At 37.3% G+C, this 16,350-nt stretch overlaps 2 protein-coding genes across 2 annotated transcripts in view; one reads left to right on the top strand and one right to left on the bottom strand.

Moving 5' to 3' along the window:
• Nucleotides 1–5,891, bottom strand: part of LOC111342490 (transcription initiation protein SPT3 homolog) — a 16,380-nt gene extending 10,489 nt beyond the window's left edge. Inside the window, exons 1-2 of the mRNA XM_022949577.2 lie at nucleotides 5,498–5,891; nucleotides 5,119–5,231 (exon numbers count right to left, since the gene is read on the bottom strand). Coding sequence (XP_022805312.2) covers nucleotides 5,119–5,231; nucleotides 5,498–5,758 — 374 coding nt within the window. The 5' untranslated portion in view covers nucleotides 5,759–5,891. The remainder of the gene's footprint in view (nucleotides 1–5,118; nucleotides 5,232–5,497) is intronic.
• Nucleotides 5,892–6,033: 142 nt separating this feature from the next.
• On the top strand, nucleotides 6,034–14,594 carry LOC111342489 (runt-related transcription factor 1). The gene is made up of 4 exons (XM_022949576.2): nucleotides 6,034–6,832; nucleotides 7,101–7,205; nucleotides 11,279–11,485; nucleotides 13,105–14,594. Exons 1-4 carry the CDS (start codon nucleotides 6,502–6,504, stop codon nucleotides 13,959–13,961), a joined length of 1,500 nt encoding a protein of 499 aa, XP_022805311.2. The 5' UTR covers nucleotides 6,034–6,501; the 3' UTR covers nucleotides 13,962–14,594.
• Nucleotides 14,595–16,350: the final 1,756 nt, after the last annotated feature.

Raw genomic sequence — 16,350 nt, 5'->3', positions numbered from 1 at the left:
ACTTTGCAAAAGAGTGATTACCTAGGAATGCAAAGGTGACACACAAGCACTAATGGCATTGTTTGGGGAGACATCCAAATTGGCAATATTTGAGTCATGCCATGACTGGAAATTACTGTAAGCCCCATATGCACAAACAATTTCAGAGATTCCTCCAAACTGACTTCTATTGAATCATATTGAATTCTTGATAATTACTATTTCTCTCCCTTGGATCAGTTTGCTTGTCCCTACTTTAAGTTCTCATATGGTTCTTATGATATATATATATATTTTTTTTGTTGTTGTTGTTTTCTGATTCTTGTGGCTACTTTTAATTAGTTTTGGTTTTAACACACTTCATTCAAAGGCACTTAAATAACCACAAGATTAGAATAGCAATAGATTCTAGCCATGGTCACTGAGGTGAGGAGAATCATGCAGTCACAACCACAGATAAACTGGGCTATAGTAATAAATGACAGTATATTATACAAGAAGAAACACTATTGATTACCAATTTGTTAACTCTATGGCTTGCACTAAATTTCATTAAAAATATAAGAGCTATACATAATTATCATGCACAAAACCATAAGAAAAAAGAATACCAGTAACTGAACCAAAGATAAAAACAATTCAAGCTGTCACATGCCTACAATACTCAAAAAATATTCACCCTTTTTTTAACATCACTGATTTGAAAAAACCTTGTCATGATGTGGCATACTTAGAGAGTTTTTTTTTTTACACAAATTTTACCTTGATGAACTTACTTGTTGTAACAATATTGAGTCACAATATTATTGAGAGGAATACAGGAAATTGATTTTGCAAGAGTTCATCTTTAATATCACTCCTTTATCATCTGTAATTGTTACAGTAACAACACTTGTCAGTAAAAGATATTAATAGCTAATTGAAAGGATCATCACAAAATGTGATTTAAAATTTGTAAGTTTCCCTTTACTGCAGTCCCGCGTTAAATTACAACCACTGATCAAAAATCATCAAGGAACTATTCTAACTGAGAAAAAAAAAAATTTCAGCCCCTCCTTCCTTTATCTCTTTCAACATAATTATATACTAATACACAAAATTCACTTTTAACCTATTCAAGAGCTAGGCGGCACATCAGCTAGTGTAGTTCAAGTACCTCCTCAACATTTTCAATAGAATCCACATCAAGGTGAAAATATGCCAGAGACCCGAGAGCCTCTTATTGCATAACATATTGATACATGCACTCAATGGTTTCTTTAATGGCAACCTAATGGCAATACAAATACAATGTAGCAAACAAAGTGGATTAAAGAAGTGCCTATGGTATCTCAATCAAACAGACTTTAATGCAATATATATGGTGACAAACGTTCAATATGCTATTGAAAGGGTAACTAAAGAAAGAAGTCAAAAAGCATACGTACGTACGTATGTAAGTTCATCAAGGTAAAATACGTACGTCAATATCCATCCAAAACAAAAGTCACTACTGATAAGAATTATGACAAAAACTGTCATTATTTTGTAGCTGGTCTGTGTACCACCTTCAAACTCCAGCAACAATATTTAACCTCGATAGTTGACACACGGAAATACTTCACATTGTGATACTGTGAAAAATGTAAATTTCCTTCATTATAAGTGATATTCAAGTTGTATTGTATCCAAATTCCTTCTAACCTAACTGACATACCTTACATTATATTTTGTAAACTGATAGAGCAACATAAGGGAAATGTAAAAGCCAAAATACCATTTGGCACATATTCATTAGCAATAAATTCTACTAACACCCAGTAACAATTAACAGAGTAAGATAATTTAAGGTATTTACTCCGAAAAATGCCCGATAGATGATGAAACCTACTCAGGTCTCAGGCATATCACTCTCTCTCTAATAGATGTGACACTCCTTTGATTGCATTGCACCTAGTGTGAAGGTAATCTGGTGAGTCACAAACTTATTTTAATAATAAATACTAAGGAAAGGTTTGGTAAACATATATACCTAAACAACAGCTTTCATCTGGTGGCATATTTGTCCACAAACATCATCTGTTCTGAGTGTGAAGCTCAAGATAAAGATTATCTCCAAGTAAAAATATACCAATTAGCATAATTTTCATGCTACATGGAGGCTAGTGTTTACTATCCTGCAAATACTTTTTGCAGTATAGATGTTGACTTTTCAGAGCAAACTCATGAACAAACAAGTTTCTCTTCTCCTGTGACAAGTGTGCTTCCCCAACTTCAATCAACTTTCAATGAGAGACTTTTATCACTTTCAACACAAGGCTTTAAAATTGAATATTCCCCACTAGCTCACAATTTCTACAGGTGAAAGCTGATTAGTGTAAAGCTCTCTTTAACTACCATGCAATAAAGTTCAAATCTAAATAAAAACAAAGTTTGACCCAGGCCACCTATAACACACATGATCTTTGTCCTGGGTTAGATGGCAACATGTTAACATCAAAGGCGGTATTCTAAGGTTAGCAACATTTTAAAGAGTAAGCCCAACTTTCCCACCCTTCTTTCATTAGGTTACCCTATTACCATCCTCACTTTTTCACTGCCATTAATAAGATCATTTGCACATGCTCAAGATTATTTTGCTCGGCTGTCTCAAACATTTACAGCTGAACTCACAAGTTATATTTTATTCATGACTTCTGGAAAGAGAGAAGACAGGTTTGAGACCATCAGACCTATGCAAATTACTGGTAAGATGTTTGGTACCTCAACAATGAAGAAATCAACCCACAAACCACAGGTACAACAAAAACTAACATGTTTGGTACCTTAGCAATTTTAAAATCAACATCCAAACTACAAACACAACAAAAACAGGAAATCCTCTCCACTTGATCGTCACAAGTATAAAAATTAATGCTTCCTTAGGAAGTTTTTTAATGGGTAGTAGCAGAAGGTTTTCAAGTACCCATAGGGATACAGGTTCCAACTCTTATTGGCTTTAAGTATACATCCACTACTACTCAGAACTCGTTTTGTTTTTTCATACCTACAAATAAGAGCTTTCCATGCTTATGAGTGGTGCCACAACAACACATAATAGTGTTTTGGCAAGCATAGGAAAAAAAACTATCAGATTTCACATGGAGAGAATTATCATGGCATTGGTTTGAAGAATCAAAAAAATCAATTTCAAGCCTTAGCCTTGAAAATTAACGCTATGCTTTACCTTATCAAATGTTCAATAATTAACAACAACCAAATATTTAGGTATTAGTAGTATGATCAGAAGTGCAAACACCACAAAGGTTAACCTCAAATTTGAGAAAATTATGGTTAACACCAAACCACTAGAATGGTTTATTAAGGAAAACCTTAAAAAGACCAAACACTCATTTTAAAGCACTAAAAATGTTTAAATCAGAACTGCATGTTCCCTTCAGGTCACATGAATGCCTATCCACTAAAATAGTTATTACTAAAAATGAATCTGAACTTTTTAATAAAGACATCATAAGCTACAGAAAACTGGGTTAGTTTTCTAACAGCCTGAGTGACCTTTACAAAAATCTAATAATAATCATCTTTATGTCAAACAGAAGGTCATGTCATCAGCAAACCCCTCAACAGCTCCATACAAAACTCCAAGTGACTTTTACTGAAAACATATCATTTTAAAGTTTGGCTGATTGTGGAACACAGCAGGACTACTTAATTATTGCCTTTTTGGGATTTGTTTAAAAAATAAGCCAAGCATGAAAACTGGTTTCTTAAGAATAGAATTTGCAAGTTGACCACATCTTCTCTGTTATGTGTTATTCTTCTTAAAAATATTCAGTTTTATTTTTTTTGTTACAAAGCATTCTTTAGTGGACAACATTTGAATGTTCATGATATTGAGCATGTGTTCATTCGTCCTAACAATCAATCGTTTACAACTTCACCCTAATGAACTTATTACCGTATGAACTTAAGGCTACACTTCAAGGACTAAAAATACACAGACTTCAATTCTTTCAAAAGCCGACGTTTTAACATTAGCGAGGTCACTTAGTTATCTGAGCAACAAAGAGTAATTGGTCAACAATGACCTTACCGCAAATTTGCTTTTGTTCATCCGCAAACATTGTATTAAGAGGGCTAAAAATATACTTGCTGTTAAAATTACTCGCTAATAGACCTCAATTTACATGTTTCACAAGATTTGCGTCATTTGTCAACAAACAGGAGAGCCTTCGACCAAGCACAGTTGATAGGAAACATGGAGGAGCACTTGGCCTACTTCAAGAGTGATAAAGAGATAACATTCAAACTCGGAAACGGACAATGACGCCGAGTGAAATTGCTCCTTGGAATTTTTTAGCCGCGTTAAATTGTTCCCCTCTACACGTGGCCTTAATTGCACGAACCAGCTCATCGATTTAGTAAACAGTACCTTTCTCACGCAATTGTGTTCTCACGTAGAAAGGTGCTTATGCCGATAACCCCTATTCTCAGTAAAACCGCGACGATATTATTGTGGTGTTAATCACACTTGTCATAAACGCTTTGCGGCTTCTTCGTGGGAAAAATATTTTGTCAATTGTGTAACCCTCTCGAGGCCACTACACTTCCTGGCCTAAGGGCTTCTCATTATCATCGACCTGTCAAAATCGCGTCTCGGAGCATTACACAAGAAAAAAACTATTATTCAAATATACAATTGGCCTCAGGAAATCGTGACAAAACCGCCGTGTAATGCGCCTCTGTCAAACAATTCGGCACATTTTCGGCAGTCCTTTTGCACATGATTTAAAAACATGCGACAAACGAACCGCATCGTACTCGTCCTTTCACAGCAGTAATGCCGACCGATATGAAAGAGACTCCATGAATAAGATCAACTTCTTAATGCGATCATAAACACGCGAAGTGTTCGACCTCCAACGATGATGTGTTTGTAAACCGAGAGCATTGTTTTCGACGTGCGGTTGTATAGATAGGTCATTATCGAATCTACAGCGGTTTAAACTTCAACAAAAACACGTCTAGTACACAATTATCTCAGCCGCGAGGTCATTGTTTGAACAGACTGGATTTCCGTCGAGTTGAGGCACTTGGCTTATTCATAGCAGAAATAAGATTACAAAACCAATCCTAAAGACTCTGTCTCTATTTACTTACATCATATTAAGAATTTCGCTCTGAAACCATGGCTTTGGCGGTCTGGAGCTTGGGGTCACCGGACTTTGCACAACAGCCGGAGTTGGAGGACGTATGTCACAAGCGCTTGGGGGCTGAAACCGGAAATCGATCAGTTATTTCTTTGAATAACCGTTGCATTCATCGAGTTCAAAATTCAATTAAATGCTTACAACGCAACACAAGATCATATTATAAGCTATACTTGTCACGAAAAGCTTAACTTTCTTTCCACCCACAATACTATCAACTGAATTCATTTTTCAGTGGATTTTGAGACCTAAAATCTCACACAAAATGGCGGCTATCAAACAAAACGCTTTCATCGATTTCTTACGTCGACTTCAAACGGTTTACTCACTTTGCTGTCGCCAGCGTTGGCGGAATTATTTGTCTCCTTTCCTTTTTCGCTTTTCTTGCCCTTAGATTTAGATTTCGTCATATTCAGTTCAAAGTTTTCGACCAAAATAGTGCTGACTGCGACTCTACCCACCCTGGCCGGAAATGACCTTCCTTTCCCAGAATGCCTAAATAAAAAGCGCGCGAAACTTGACAGCGAATCAACAAAGAGGCTCCACGATAAGAGGGATGTAGATTTCACGGCTGAAACAGGCATCGACATGTCGATAAATCGATTGATGATGACAAAATATCTCGGATTACAACCGGAATTAAGTCTTCCTGGGTAAACACGATGGAATAGGCGATTTGTAAATTTTCCGAGGCTTTGATATTTCCTTTCGTGAATGACTCACAGTTCAAGTGTTTTCGAAATTATTTTCATTATTTTTTGATATTAGTCATCTCTCTTCTTTCCGTCGAGTGGGAGAAAATTTTCGCCTAAGGGAAACTCGTGATTACGCATAAGGAGTCATTGACATTGAGCGATTTTACACACCTAGGCATGAATTTACACTAAACACACGGCCGTTTACGACTGATCGCTGAGACAATATAGATGGGACAAAAATCCCCGTTTGCAGTTCCCACGTGTTTCAACAAGTCCGCTAATTGGCGAAGGTTCGCCGCAGTTCAGTTCTTCAATGTCATCAAACAATGATTCTCGTGAAGACATTAAACCACAGGAACGCTCGAGAAATCAAGAGAGAATTCATCGGAATGCGGAGTACGTGAGCTCATTGGATAAATGCCAGCGGTGGGCGTGTGAGCTAGTTAAGTCGCCTGCCGCGATTGGCTCATCTGTTGTACATCACAAAAACGCAAAACAAGTAGGCTCAGCAGATGTCAAATCTCAGGGGAGTGGTTGGCCAGAAGCATTTCAGTTGATTCAACCGTCCGGTAGTGTGCCAAACTCGCCACACATATTCTGGTGGCTCACTCTTGTGGTTTACACATTGGAGAACCATGACCACTGCCACAGAAAATGCGGTACCACGTAAAATTAGAGGCGAACGATCGCTCATTGAAGCACTGGCTGAATACCCAGGAGAGCTCGTAAAAACTGATTCTCCGAACTTTGTTTGTAGCGTGTTGCCATCACACTGGAGATGTAATAAGACGCTACCGGTTGCATTCAAGGTTGTTGCACTCGGTGATATTCCCGATGGAGTTCTCGTCTCGATCGCTGCAGGCAATGACGAGAACTTTTCGGCCGAACTCCGAAACGCGACTGCCGTCATGAAAAATCAAGTCGCGCGCTTCAACGATCTAAGATTCGTAGGACGTAGCGGAAGAGGTGAGATACGTGCTACTAGTTCGCTTTGATGCGTATTGTAAAGACTGAATCACTTACTGCATTCGGTATGGAATCAGCCATCTGGAAAACGACATGCACTCATGAAAACATGTCATGTTATATGGGACTTGCACATAGGTTGTCAATTTCAAATGTCTGTTTGTGAAGGCTTGAATGGGTTTAGCATGTTGTAAGTTGAATATTTTTTGCCCGGTTTGTTTACATCCAGTATATTTTATTTTTTATGCTTTTTTCCACCTGTGCTTAGGTAAAACGTTCACGTTGACAATAACGGTGAAGACAGATCCACCTCAAGTCGCCACATATTGCAGAGCTATTAAAGTCACCGTAGACGGACCGCGGGAACCGCGTAGTAAGTCTTCACAAAATCTTTCCTCATTTTTGGGTTGTTTGACAAACGTATTTGTGGTTCACCTGAGCTCATCGTAACCCAGAAGGTTTAGAATTTTTTAATAAGCCCGATGTCTCCATATTTTATTATTTGTTCCTTTGATTTTTACTTTTTATTCCTCGTTGAAATTTTTGGATTAAAAAAAAATATTTTAAGTAAAGAGGAAAAAAGTTCGTGTCTTTTCAAAGAATTTAAAACTCTGATTCCGACGTTGATTTGATTTTGAAAATTAATGTACAATCAGAGATAAGCATCTTCTCCGATGGGCAAATTCCTAATTCCTTGTAGCTTTTAATATCTGGAGGTATTCGCGGCCACAACAAGGCCATTCCGAAACATACAAGTCTGTAGTGTTTTTGCCGCAGTGGCCTGACTTTGTCGATACTGTTGAAACCTAAAACAGATAAAAAATTTGCGGGTTCATTTTGAAACGGGTGCTGCTATGTTGTTTAGATTCATGAATGCTGGCCGCCTTACCGCAAATAAACATACGCTGTGTTTAGATAAATACAGCTATCCCGTTGTCTCATTCTATACCGAAGCCACGCGTAGCGGGGACAAGTGATTCAAGCGATACGCGGGAACATGATTAATGTTTAATTTGCAATTAATGATTCATAAAACGGGCGCAACCCATTGGTTGCTGCGTTAATTGAATTTATTATCGTATGTTTTGAAGAATCCATACAATGCAGATGCAGGTGGCAGGGCAGGTGGCAGAAAGGTTGTAATGCCATTTCACCTGTCTTCATAAGGCTTTTAGAAATGCATTTGTTAATTTAATAGCATTTCTCTTTATTCTTAATCAGGCTAATAAATCAGATAAAACATACTCCTAAAATTGGATGTCTTTAAGACAAAGAGCAAGGCAAGACTAGAAATTGAAAGCAAACAATCAAGTGTACTTTTGGTGCAGTTCAGCTAAGGGTTTCAGCAAACAGAATTATGTACTCAAATAAATTGGGTTTATTTTTAATTTCTGGAAAGAAGCATATGGTGAAGGCAAAATTGACTAATTAGTTTTTAGTTTTGAGTTTTATCTGATCCTGCCCTATGAAGAAAGTTCAATTTTACTTTTTGGTTTTCCTTTTTAATTGAATTAGGACAGTAATTGATTTACTCCTTCTGTGTATTTATTTCTGATTTTTTTACTGGGTGAAAGGCAATAATACTACATTTCTTGGCTAGGCCTCAAAATGGGATTTTTAGTTGATCTGCTTTTAATTGTCATTATTGGTAGTTCGAAAAAAAAAATAGGACATAATTTCATTCAAAACCAAAATCCCTTCTTGTCACCGTCAGCTCTTCACAAGTCAATTAAAATTTCTTTCGAAAACTTGTCCAGATTTTTTCGTAAATTTTCCTAAAACCCCACAAGCATCAACAAAATCTATATTTTATGGTGGCAAGGTCAAAATGAAACTTTCAACTTGAAACCACCAAAATCATATAGATGTCCAAAAATCAAAATTCATGGTTTTGGTTCGTGATAAACAAAAGAAGTAATTTGAAGCTAGACCATAGCTATGGATATAAGCCTACTAGAAAATGACAGATTCATTATTGATAATGAAGATTCTTGTCAGCGTTGGGTACTGTGTCATTTTAATATTTTATGACAAACACAGAAGCACCTTTGGACAAAAATATTTCAATTAAAAGCCAGATGTTCTGGGAATTCAATATGTCTTTTAAGAAAAAAAAATATTCATATCCAAAAAGAAAGGGAATTTCTTTAGTTTAAAAAAGGAGTAAATCCTCTTTAAAATAAATCAAGTCATTAAATAATTTTTTCTGGCAAATCTTATTACATCAATTTTTTCCAAACATATTGAAGTTGCTCGCCAAAACTGGCCTCAATGTGGTTTCTTCTGGTAAGGTTTAAGTGAAATATAAGGAGTTTGTTTGGTAAAAACCACATATATAGTCACTGTATTGAACCTTTTGGAGTCCCAATTTTGCCTCACCATCATAGAAGTTCACCCTCAAACCACAAAATAGCAATTATTCTGTCAGAAAGATCAAGTTTTGAGAATTCTTCTATGAATCTCTATTTAAAAAAATTCATGAATTCTGTTTCCCAAGCAATGAACCTACTTCACCAAGCAATACATTTTGGCAGGGAACACATCTCAAAAGTAACCTCAAATTTTGTACTAATTCACTAAGATTTTAAAACCACTCAATTTTGCAAAGAATCCCAACATCAAGTAATTCTCGTCTCAAGTTTTATCCTTGTTTACAAAGGCCTCAAAATTTTTCCCAAATAATGAACGTGCACCTTTTCTTCATTTGCATTCACATAATTTTTTATTGCTCATTAACATCTGAAGCAAGCATGGGTACACATCGATAAAGGATTGGCCTCAAAGCACGACCTTTCTAAACCAGAATTTCTCTTTCTCTTATCTTACTTATTTAATCCATCGTCTTTGGCACAAAATCATTTGGTACACTTGTTAAATGGCCTTCAATAGAATAATTGGCCATAGGTTTGTGTGATATTATGTAATGTTTTCGAATCGGAAAATCCACAAAATGTCGAGAAACCATTTTAGTCTCGGCAAAACTCGGTGAATAACATAAAATAAAAGGATTTAAGGTCTCTGATGTACGTAGTATCAATCATTTACTCTAAATTCGTAAAGGAATAGTTGGAAAAATATCAAAATAATACGACTCAATGAGCAGCTTGTCGGACCTTTTAAAGCAGGACAATTCAAACACTGATTTGAAAGCAAATGATAATGATAGTTGATAAAAGATTTGAACATTTAATTCTGATATTTCGTAATGTAAATCGATGCTTAAAAAGTATTCTAGCTTCTTCTGACAGTTAGAAGCCATGCGAATTAACAAGATCGAGCTTGAATTATTCGCAAAGACGATTATACAGATCTTCTGCCGCTGGTTACCTCATGCGATGTTATAATTCTAAGCTAGTTGATTCTCAGCTAAATTGGGGTCTCCGATACCGCAGTTTTAATGTAATTAATTGTCGTACAAAGATTCCCCCGAGCTTGGCTTGTTGATAATTCTTTTAGCATCCAACTGTTCACACTTGGAGAGAAACGAACTTGTGGATTTTTCCAAGAGAGAATCACGCTGCTACCAAGGCGTAATGTTATCGAAATTGATGAAAAAAAAAAGGGCTCTTCAGACCTCCAAGTGCGGTTGTGCCCTTCCCTCCTACATTGCTATTGCTACTGTATTTTTACTCTGATGTTTAACTAAGCATTTCATGACAAAAAGGAATTGTCGATCGCGACTGATTTGAAATTTAAAAAAATCTCAGTTAAGCGAGCAATATCCAGTGCTTTGCAAACGTTCCTTAATTTCAAATGTTCAATCTCGACAAATTTTTCAGCTCTTCAGCGTGTCTTATACACGGCGCATTTGCCTGCAGCTTTTCACAAATGATATGTTTCCGTATAAGTTCTTCTGATTACCCCTTTCTCTTCTAAAAGCTATAAATAACCGTACTTTGAAAACTTAGCTTGTTTCAAATCTTCTAAAGACTTTATATCCTCTCTACTATATGAAACAATGTTAGGGATTCAGAGTCGTGGTAATATTCAAGTTCTATTACAAGGATAGTTAATGAGTCAATAAAAGCAACTTAATTCTCTTTTTTTCCAGTACTTCCTTCATGGAGAGGAAAAATCGCAACCCGTATTGATCAAACGAGCGCCGGTTCTAGTCTTTAGTGTGAAATCGTCCGCATATTTCGAATACAGTTCGTTCTTTCCAGTTAAACCTCCCTCAATTTGCTTGCTAACGGTTGCAAACACAAGATGGCACTCGACGCGAATTTAATAGCAATTCTAATGCTAGTCTCAATTCTGTACCGTGTCGTGACTGACGAATTTTAACACGTGGGAATCCTTGATACGATTTATTACGACTTCTGTGAATAGAAATATGCCTCTTGGCATACTTCCCAAATGAAAGCTTTTTACACGCATCCAAAGCTACAACAACTAGGGCCGGCGTCAAGTTGCTCTCATGACAGGAAATTCATTTTTCTTTGACAGGACACAGAACGCGTTCAGACGAGAGAGACCAAGCAGGATACGACCAATTTCATTTTTCAGATCGTCTCTCAGAGCTGGGATTCGAGGGCCTCCGTCGCTCCATAAGAGACAACAACTTTGGCCCGTTTACAGAACTTCACCCAGGCCCTTTACAACCCGTAAAATTACCCCCAGATGCAACCTCAGCGTTCAGCGCGCTCGCTCCTGGTAAGCAGAGCTATGTGTTAAAATCTTAATTTACTTTGTAAGTAACTTAAAAAGAAATGGCCATTTTTGGAGATTTTGTTTCCTTTGTCTGTTAGCAGCTTTAGGGGAATGTTGCGAAAGGGTGGAGGAAATGATAAGTCGTGGAACATTCAAAATCTGGTTTCCGGAACCGCTTCATCATAAACAAAGCACTGTTTTTGTTCAGTTGAAATCGCGAGACGAAGCCACAATTTCGTTTTTTTTCTCCAACTTTCGTTTCTTATAGGGATGATGAAAAGGTTGATAATGTTTACTTTCGTTTGAAAAACAAAGCAATCTTCACCGAGAAACTGCTCTAAAATTGTTCACCGAACAATCTAGGTTTTGTCATGAGACTTGTTTTAAAAAATGGTCGAAACTCTTACTTGTCGTCGGCTGAATTACCTCATTGCAGCTCGTAAAAGACGGAAACATTAACGCCCTTTTTTCCCGTCTAGACAACGAAAAACTCTCCACAAGCTCACACCTTTCCACTGTGTCCGATATCGGAGGAAACCAATACGGTCTCCACTCTCCGTAAGGAAACCAATAATTAAACTAACACTTTCTACTACAGCCTTCCAGTGGACTAGTGATACAATGGCTGAGAAGAACGAAGGCATTGTTGCCAAAGTCTCAATAATCATATGTGAAAGCGGGATTTTTAAGGCTGTAGCTCGGGTAAATCTTAGAACCTTCGAAATAAGAGTATCATCAAGTGAACAATGTACAAAATCGGACACTCGGTCAAGATTTACTTCAAGGACTTCGTTTGCGATCAAAACTGTCGCGATGGACTCTTTCGTTCGAAAAACATTTCCATCAAAGTGATCTTTGAATCAAGGTCAAGAATGTTCCCCTTTCAGTCGTCATATGAGGCTGCATTAAAGTCTTCATCTTAGACAATGAAGCTACAGTGGTGTCCTAAAAATATTAAAGGTGACCTAAATCAAAGATTTACAAAACCAAATGTGGCTTTTGTAATTCAAAATGTTCTAGAATTCAAACAGTGCCACAATGAATCGGAAATGGGAAAGGGCGCCGGCCGACAATCTTGAATGAGTATCTTGCACTTCCAAGAAAAGCTTTTCAGCGTTTTTTTTCTTTTTTTTTTTTTTCTGTCGTATTTTCTTTCTACGTCGAAAATATAGTTTCAAAACTTAAGAGTGATCTGAGTGCCCTCGACAACGTGCGGTAAACCAATTTTGTTACATTTAATTGGAGTTGACTTAGCAAACTAATTGTTTTTGGTCACCTCTGATTATGTGGTTTTTATCCACTAGATTCAATGATTATAGGAAAGCTCGATATCGATGAACTTGGAGTATTCTTATCTAAAGATGCCATAGCAACAGAATCTATCTCTTTTAAAGCCGGAAAAAGATCTACGTTTCAGTGTTTTTATTCGAGTGCGCGTGGATAGTTGTTGGATGTAATGGGCAAAGAGAGGAATTAGCTCTTTGCTAATTCCCAAGAGTTACTTCCACATTTCGTTATCAAAATAACCTCTGGAAGCACTCTTTAGTATCATTATAAAACTGTAGGGTGTTCTTTATGTCATTCAAAAAAATTCAATATGTTTTTGTTTCTTTTATTTACAGATAGCAATCAAATCCGTTCACCGTCCACATGGGGTTTCCACGCCGGCTTTCCGGGATTTTTAGGTCCGAATTTGCCGCCTCACGCTCCACCAGATGCTCAAGTAAACTTAACAGCATTAAACCCACTGTCAGCGCCAAGACCTCAAGTGAACTTGCAGAATTCAAGTGGTAGTGTGCCCATGCTTCCTCACTACTCTGAACCAAGATTTCAGGGCATAGCGCAGTTTCCATTTCGTTCATCGCCGCAAGCTACAACGAACACGACCCTGACAACAGTGTCCGACGGTATTGGCGGTGGAATGAATCAAGTGTGCCCGGCACCGCCCATAGATCCTGCTCACAGCATGTTCTCTTCACAATGCCAACAGCTAAACACGTCTCCCGGAACGAATTCCGTTGTTAACAACTCTATGTTGAACAACAATAGTTTGCCCAATGGCATGGTGAACAATGGATACACCTTTCGTCCACAACCATTCATGCAACAAACAGCGATGACCAAGGTAAACATGCCAATAACTCAAACTACAGCGAACACTACTGCGGGGGTGACATTCCCCCTGTCGAGACCCGGTGTGATGCCCCTTGTGGGACAAAGCATGGGGGTAGGAAGCCCCGCTGTTACACAGCGGATACCGCTACCTCTTGGAAACGTGGATTTGAACAGCGTGGGCACCTTTAACGGTCTGCCTAGAAGCGACGGGCACGGAATAATCTCCCTGAAGCAGGAGCCTATTGATAATATGTCAAATCACGTTGTAAATCACCACGCAGGACTTGAGGTTTCACACGCGGACACGGTCCTTCACGAACGGAACGGTACCACAACACCTAAGGGAGTGTGGAGACCGTATTAGCGAGTAGGCTCTTGTGGAATAGTTCTAGGTGAATAGAAAACATCCACTGGTATTTAAATTTTAACTTAACCTACGCCAAGATGAAAGGAAATCTAGAAATTTTTAAGGCAGATTTTGAGGTCGAGTACCCGTTTGTTTTAAAAGATAGATTTCGATATTCTAAGCCGTTGAATTTGACTCATCTTGGACCAAATTAGCCATGTGTTTTTTCAATTTGCGAGTCATTGCATTTAGACTCTCGCTCTTAGAACTTGAATAAAAAAAATAACACGGAATTAAATAAGCCCACAAGCATCCATGACAAAATTGACAACGCGCCCTTGTCTTTAAAATTAGGGTGCGGATTCATTATTCTCAAATTTTTTTCGTTTTCTTCCGATTTATTTATTGCTCACTTGCCTCCGGTAAATATGCGAAAAACGTTTGAGGCAGAATCCATAATGAAATTGAAATATAATTAACTAAGCGAGGAAGAGTACGATAATATGGAAAGAGAGCTAAAGAATATAGTATTGATATTTATATACATGTATTATTTGAAACCCTCCGGAAAAAATATGTTTGAAATGAAATAAGATTTCAAGAAATATTCACATGCTGCGCGTGAAGTGATGATTAAATTGTTAGATGCTACTTATGCTGTACCTCATCGTTATTTTAATTATTTGTTTTATTACCATTATTATTAATATTATTATGACATTTATAGGTGAAATTCGTATAACCCCACAACCAATTTCTAATTGACGGTAAATTGGTGTTATTTTTGTCCCTAAACTTTTATTTTTTTTGGCAAAATTGATCTGTTTGTTGTTCGTTCCACGGAACGGCTTAGTGGCCGTTTGTTCTAGAATCGTGGGAACTACGTAAATTTAACTTCAATTAACGGACAAAGCAACGCACCCCATATTACTGTTTACATATTTGCGTTGAAATTTAAGCCGTTAACGAACTCGATAAGGAAACAAACAGTAAAAATTTTTAAAAAATTAAAGACTTAATAATAACTTAAGTCCCTATATTTCGTATTTAGCTTCGAATGAATTATAAATTAGGCGAGTTGACGCCAATTTTTCATCACGTACTGAAATGTAAAAACAAACTATAGTGTCTAATGATTTTTTTTTTTAAAAGCATGCTCGATTGGTAGTGGTATTTGTCAATTATTGTACTTGTGAAAGAAAGATTAATTGCAGTTAAGACGTAGGATTCTTATTGTAGTGTTGATAATAGTGACAACAATTAATCGAGGCGGCCGCAGACACCGCAATAACTTCGCATCATTAAGTTTGCGATTAAAAAGTGACAACCATAACATTTAGTAGTGATCGTTGTTGTAAATGACATGCATAAGCACTTGTTTGTAATCTTAGTGGATCGAAATAAAACTGTTCGAGACCATTTAAAGAAACAGAATCTTGTATAAAAACACCCTTAGTGGTTAAATAAGTAAAAGCGAGGTGATATTGTTGGTTTCAACTTTAAACGGAAGTTGTTTTCGTTCGAAATTACTGATCACGCGATAAAATCATTCACGTGGAACTTGTAAGTCACGAACATTTGATGATCGACTTAAATGATTGCGAAAACCAACAAAACAATCCCAATAATTTAAAAAACCAAAACCACTACTTAATAACAGGTTAAAAGTTAAATCTTTGTCGTAGTCTCTGGAATATCGTCCTTCGTGATCGAGGCATGAAATGTTGTTCACTTTGCTTTTACGACGCATGGAAAGTCATGCAGGCTGTGTTTACTTTTAATTCGATGAGAATTCTATGGCTATCTTCGTTGAATAAGCTGATTTGAGCTTGTTTAAGCCGTGCGTGATCTAGGGTGTTAAATCTATAATCTGTCCTTCCAGCAACACCGAACCAACAAAGAAAGCTATTATTCTTGTCTCTCAGTTGGGCGTCAGGCCATGCTAAATTGTTCGTTACGGGAGCACGGAAGTATTGTTTGCAAACGATCTCCGAAGGCGGGTGATTAAACATCAAACACTGATGCTGCTGCAAAATTACGACAAAAAATAAATGTGAATTTCACTCTAGCATTGACCTTCTCCAGGAAGCATTAAATCGCGCTACGGAATATTAACCTGCAACCATCTTGAAGTTGTCATTGTTCTCATTCCTGACGAGTATAATGAAAACAACCGATTTTCATCGCGATAGGAAAACGTGACTTGGCTTTTATAAGTTCATGAACTTTCAAGAGTGTGTGGTATGTTTGGAAGTGTTCGACAAGGATTTTAATACGATTGCGCATCTAAATTAACGTGCTTATGTAATAGCTGTTATTTGACGCACTCGCCTCAATGGATCACTTTAGGTTTTTCCTTTAACAATTGTTTTGTTTCCAGAGAGACTTTTTCCGGGAAAGAATGACT

Source organism: Stylophora pistillata, chromosome 8 (assembly GCF_964205215.1).
Source record: "Stylophora pistillata chromosome 8, jaStyPist1.2, whole genome shotgun sequence".
NCBI classification, from domain to species: domain Eukaryota; kingdom Metazoa; phylum Cnidaria; class Anthozoa; order Scleractinia; family Pocilloporidae; genus Stylophora; species Stylophora pistillata.
Note: the sequence above shows the minus strand (reverse complement) of the source record. Positions and strands in the feature narration are given on the sequence as shown.

Bases quoted from the DNA above. Each gene is read 5' to 3' on its own strand.
- LOC111342489 (XM_022949576.2), top strand. From the start codon at position 6,502: ATGACCACTGCCACAGAAAATGCGGTACCACGTAAAATTAGAGGCGAA. The intron at 6,833-7,100 runs GTGAGATACGTG...ACCTGTGCTTAG, and splicing joins CGTAGGACGTAGCGGAAGAG to GTAAAACGTTCACGTTGACA. The intron at 7,206-11,278 runs GTAAGTCTTCAC...TTTCTTTGACAG, and splicing joins CGGACCGCGGGAACCGCGTA to GACACAGAACGCGTTCAGAC.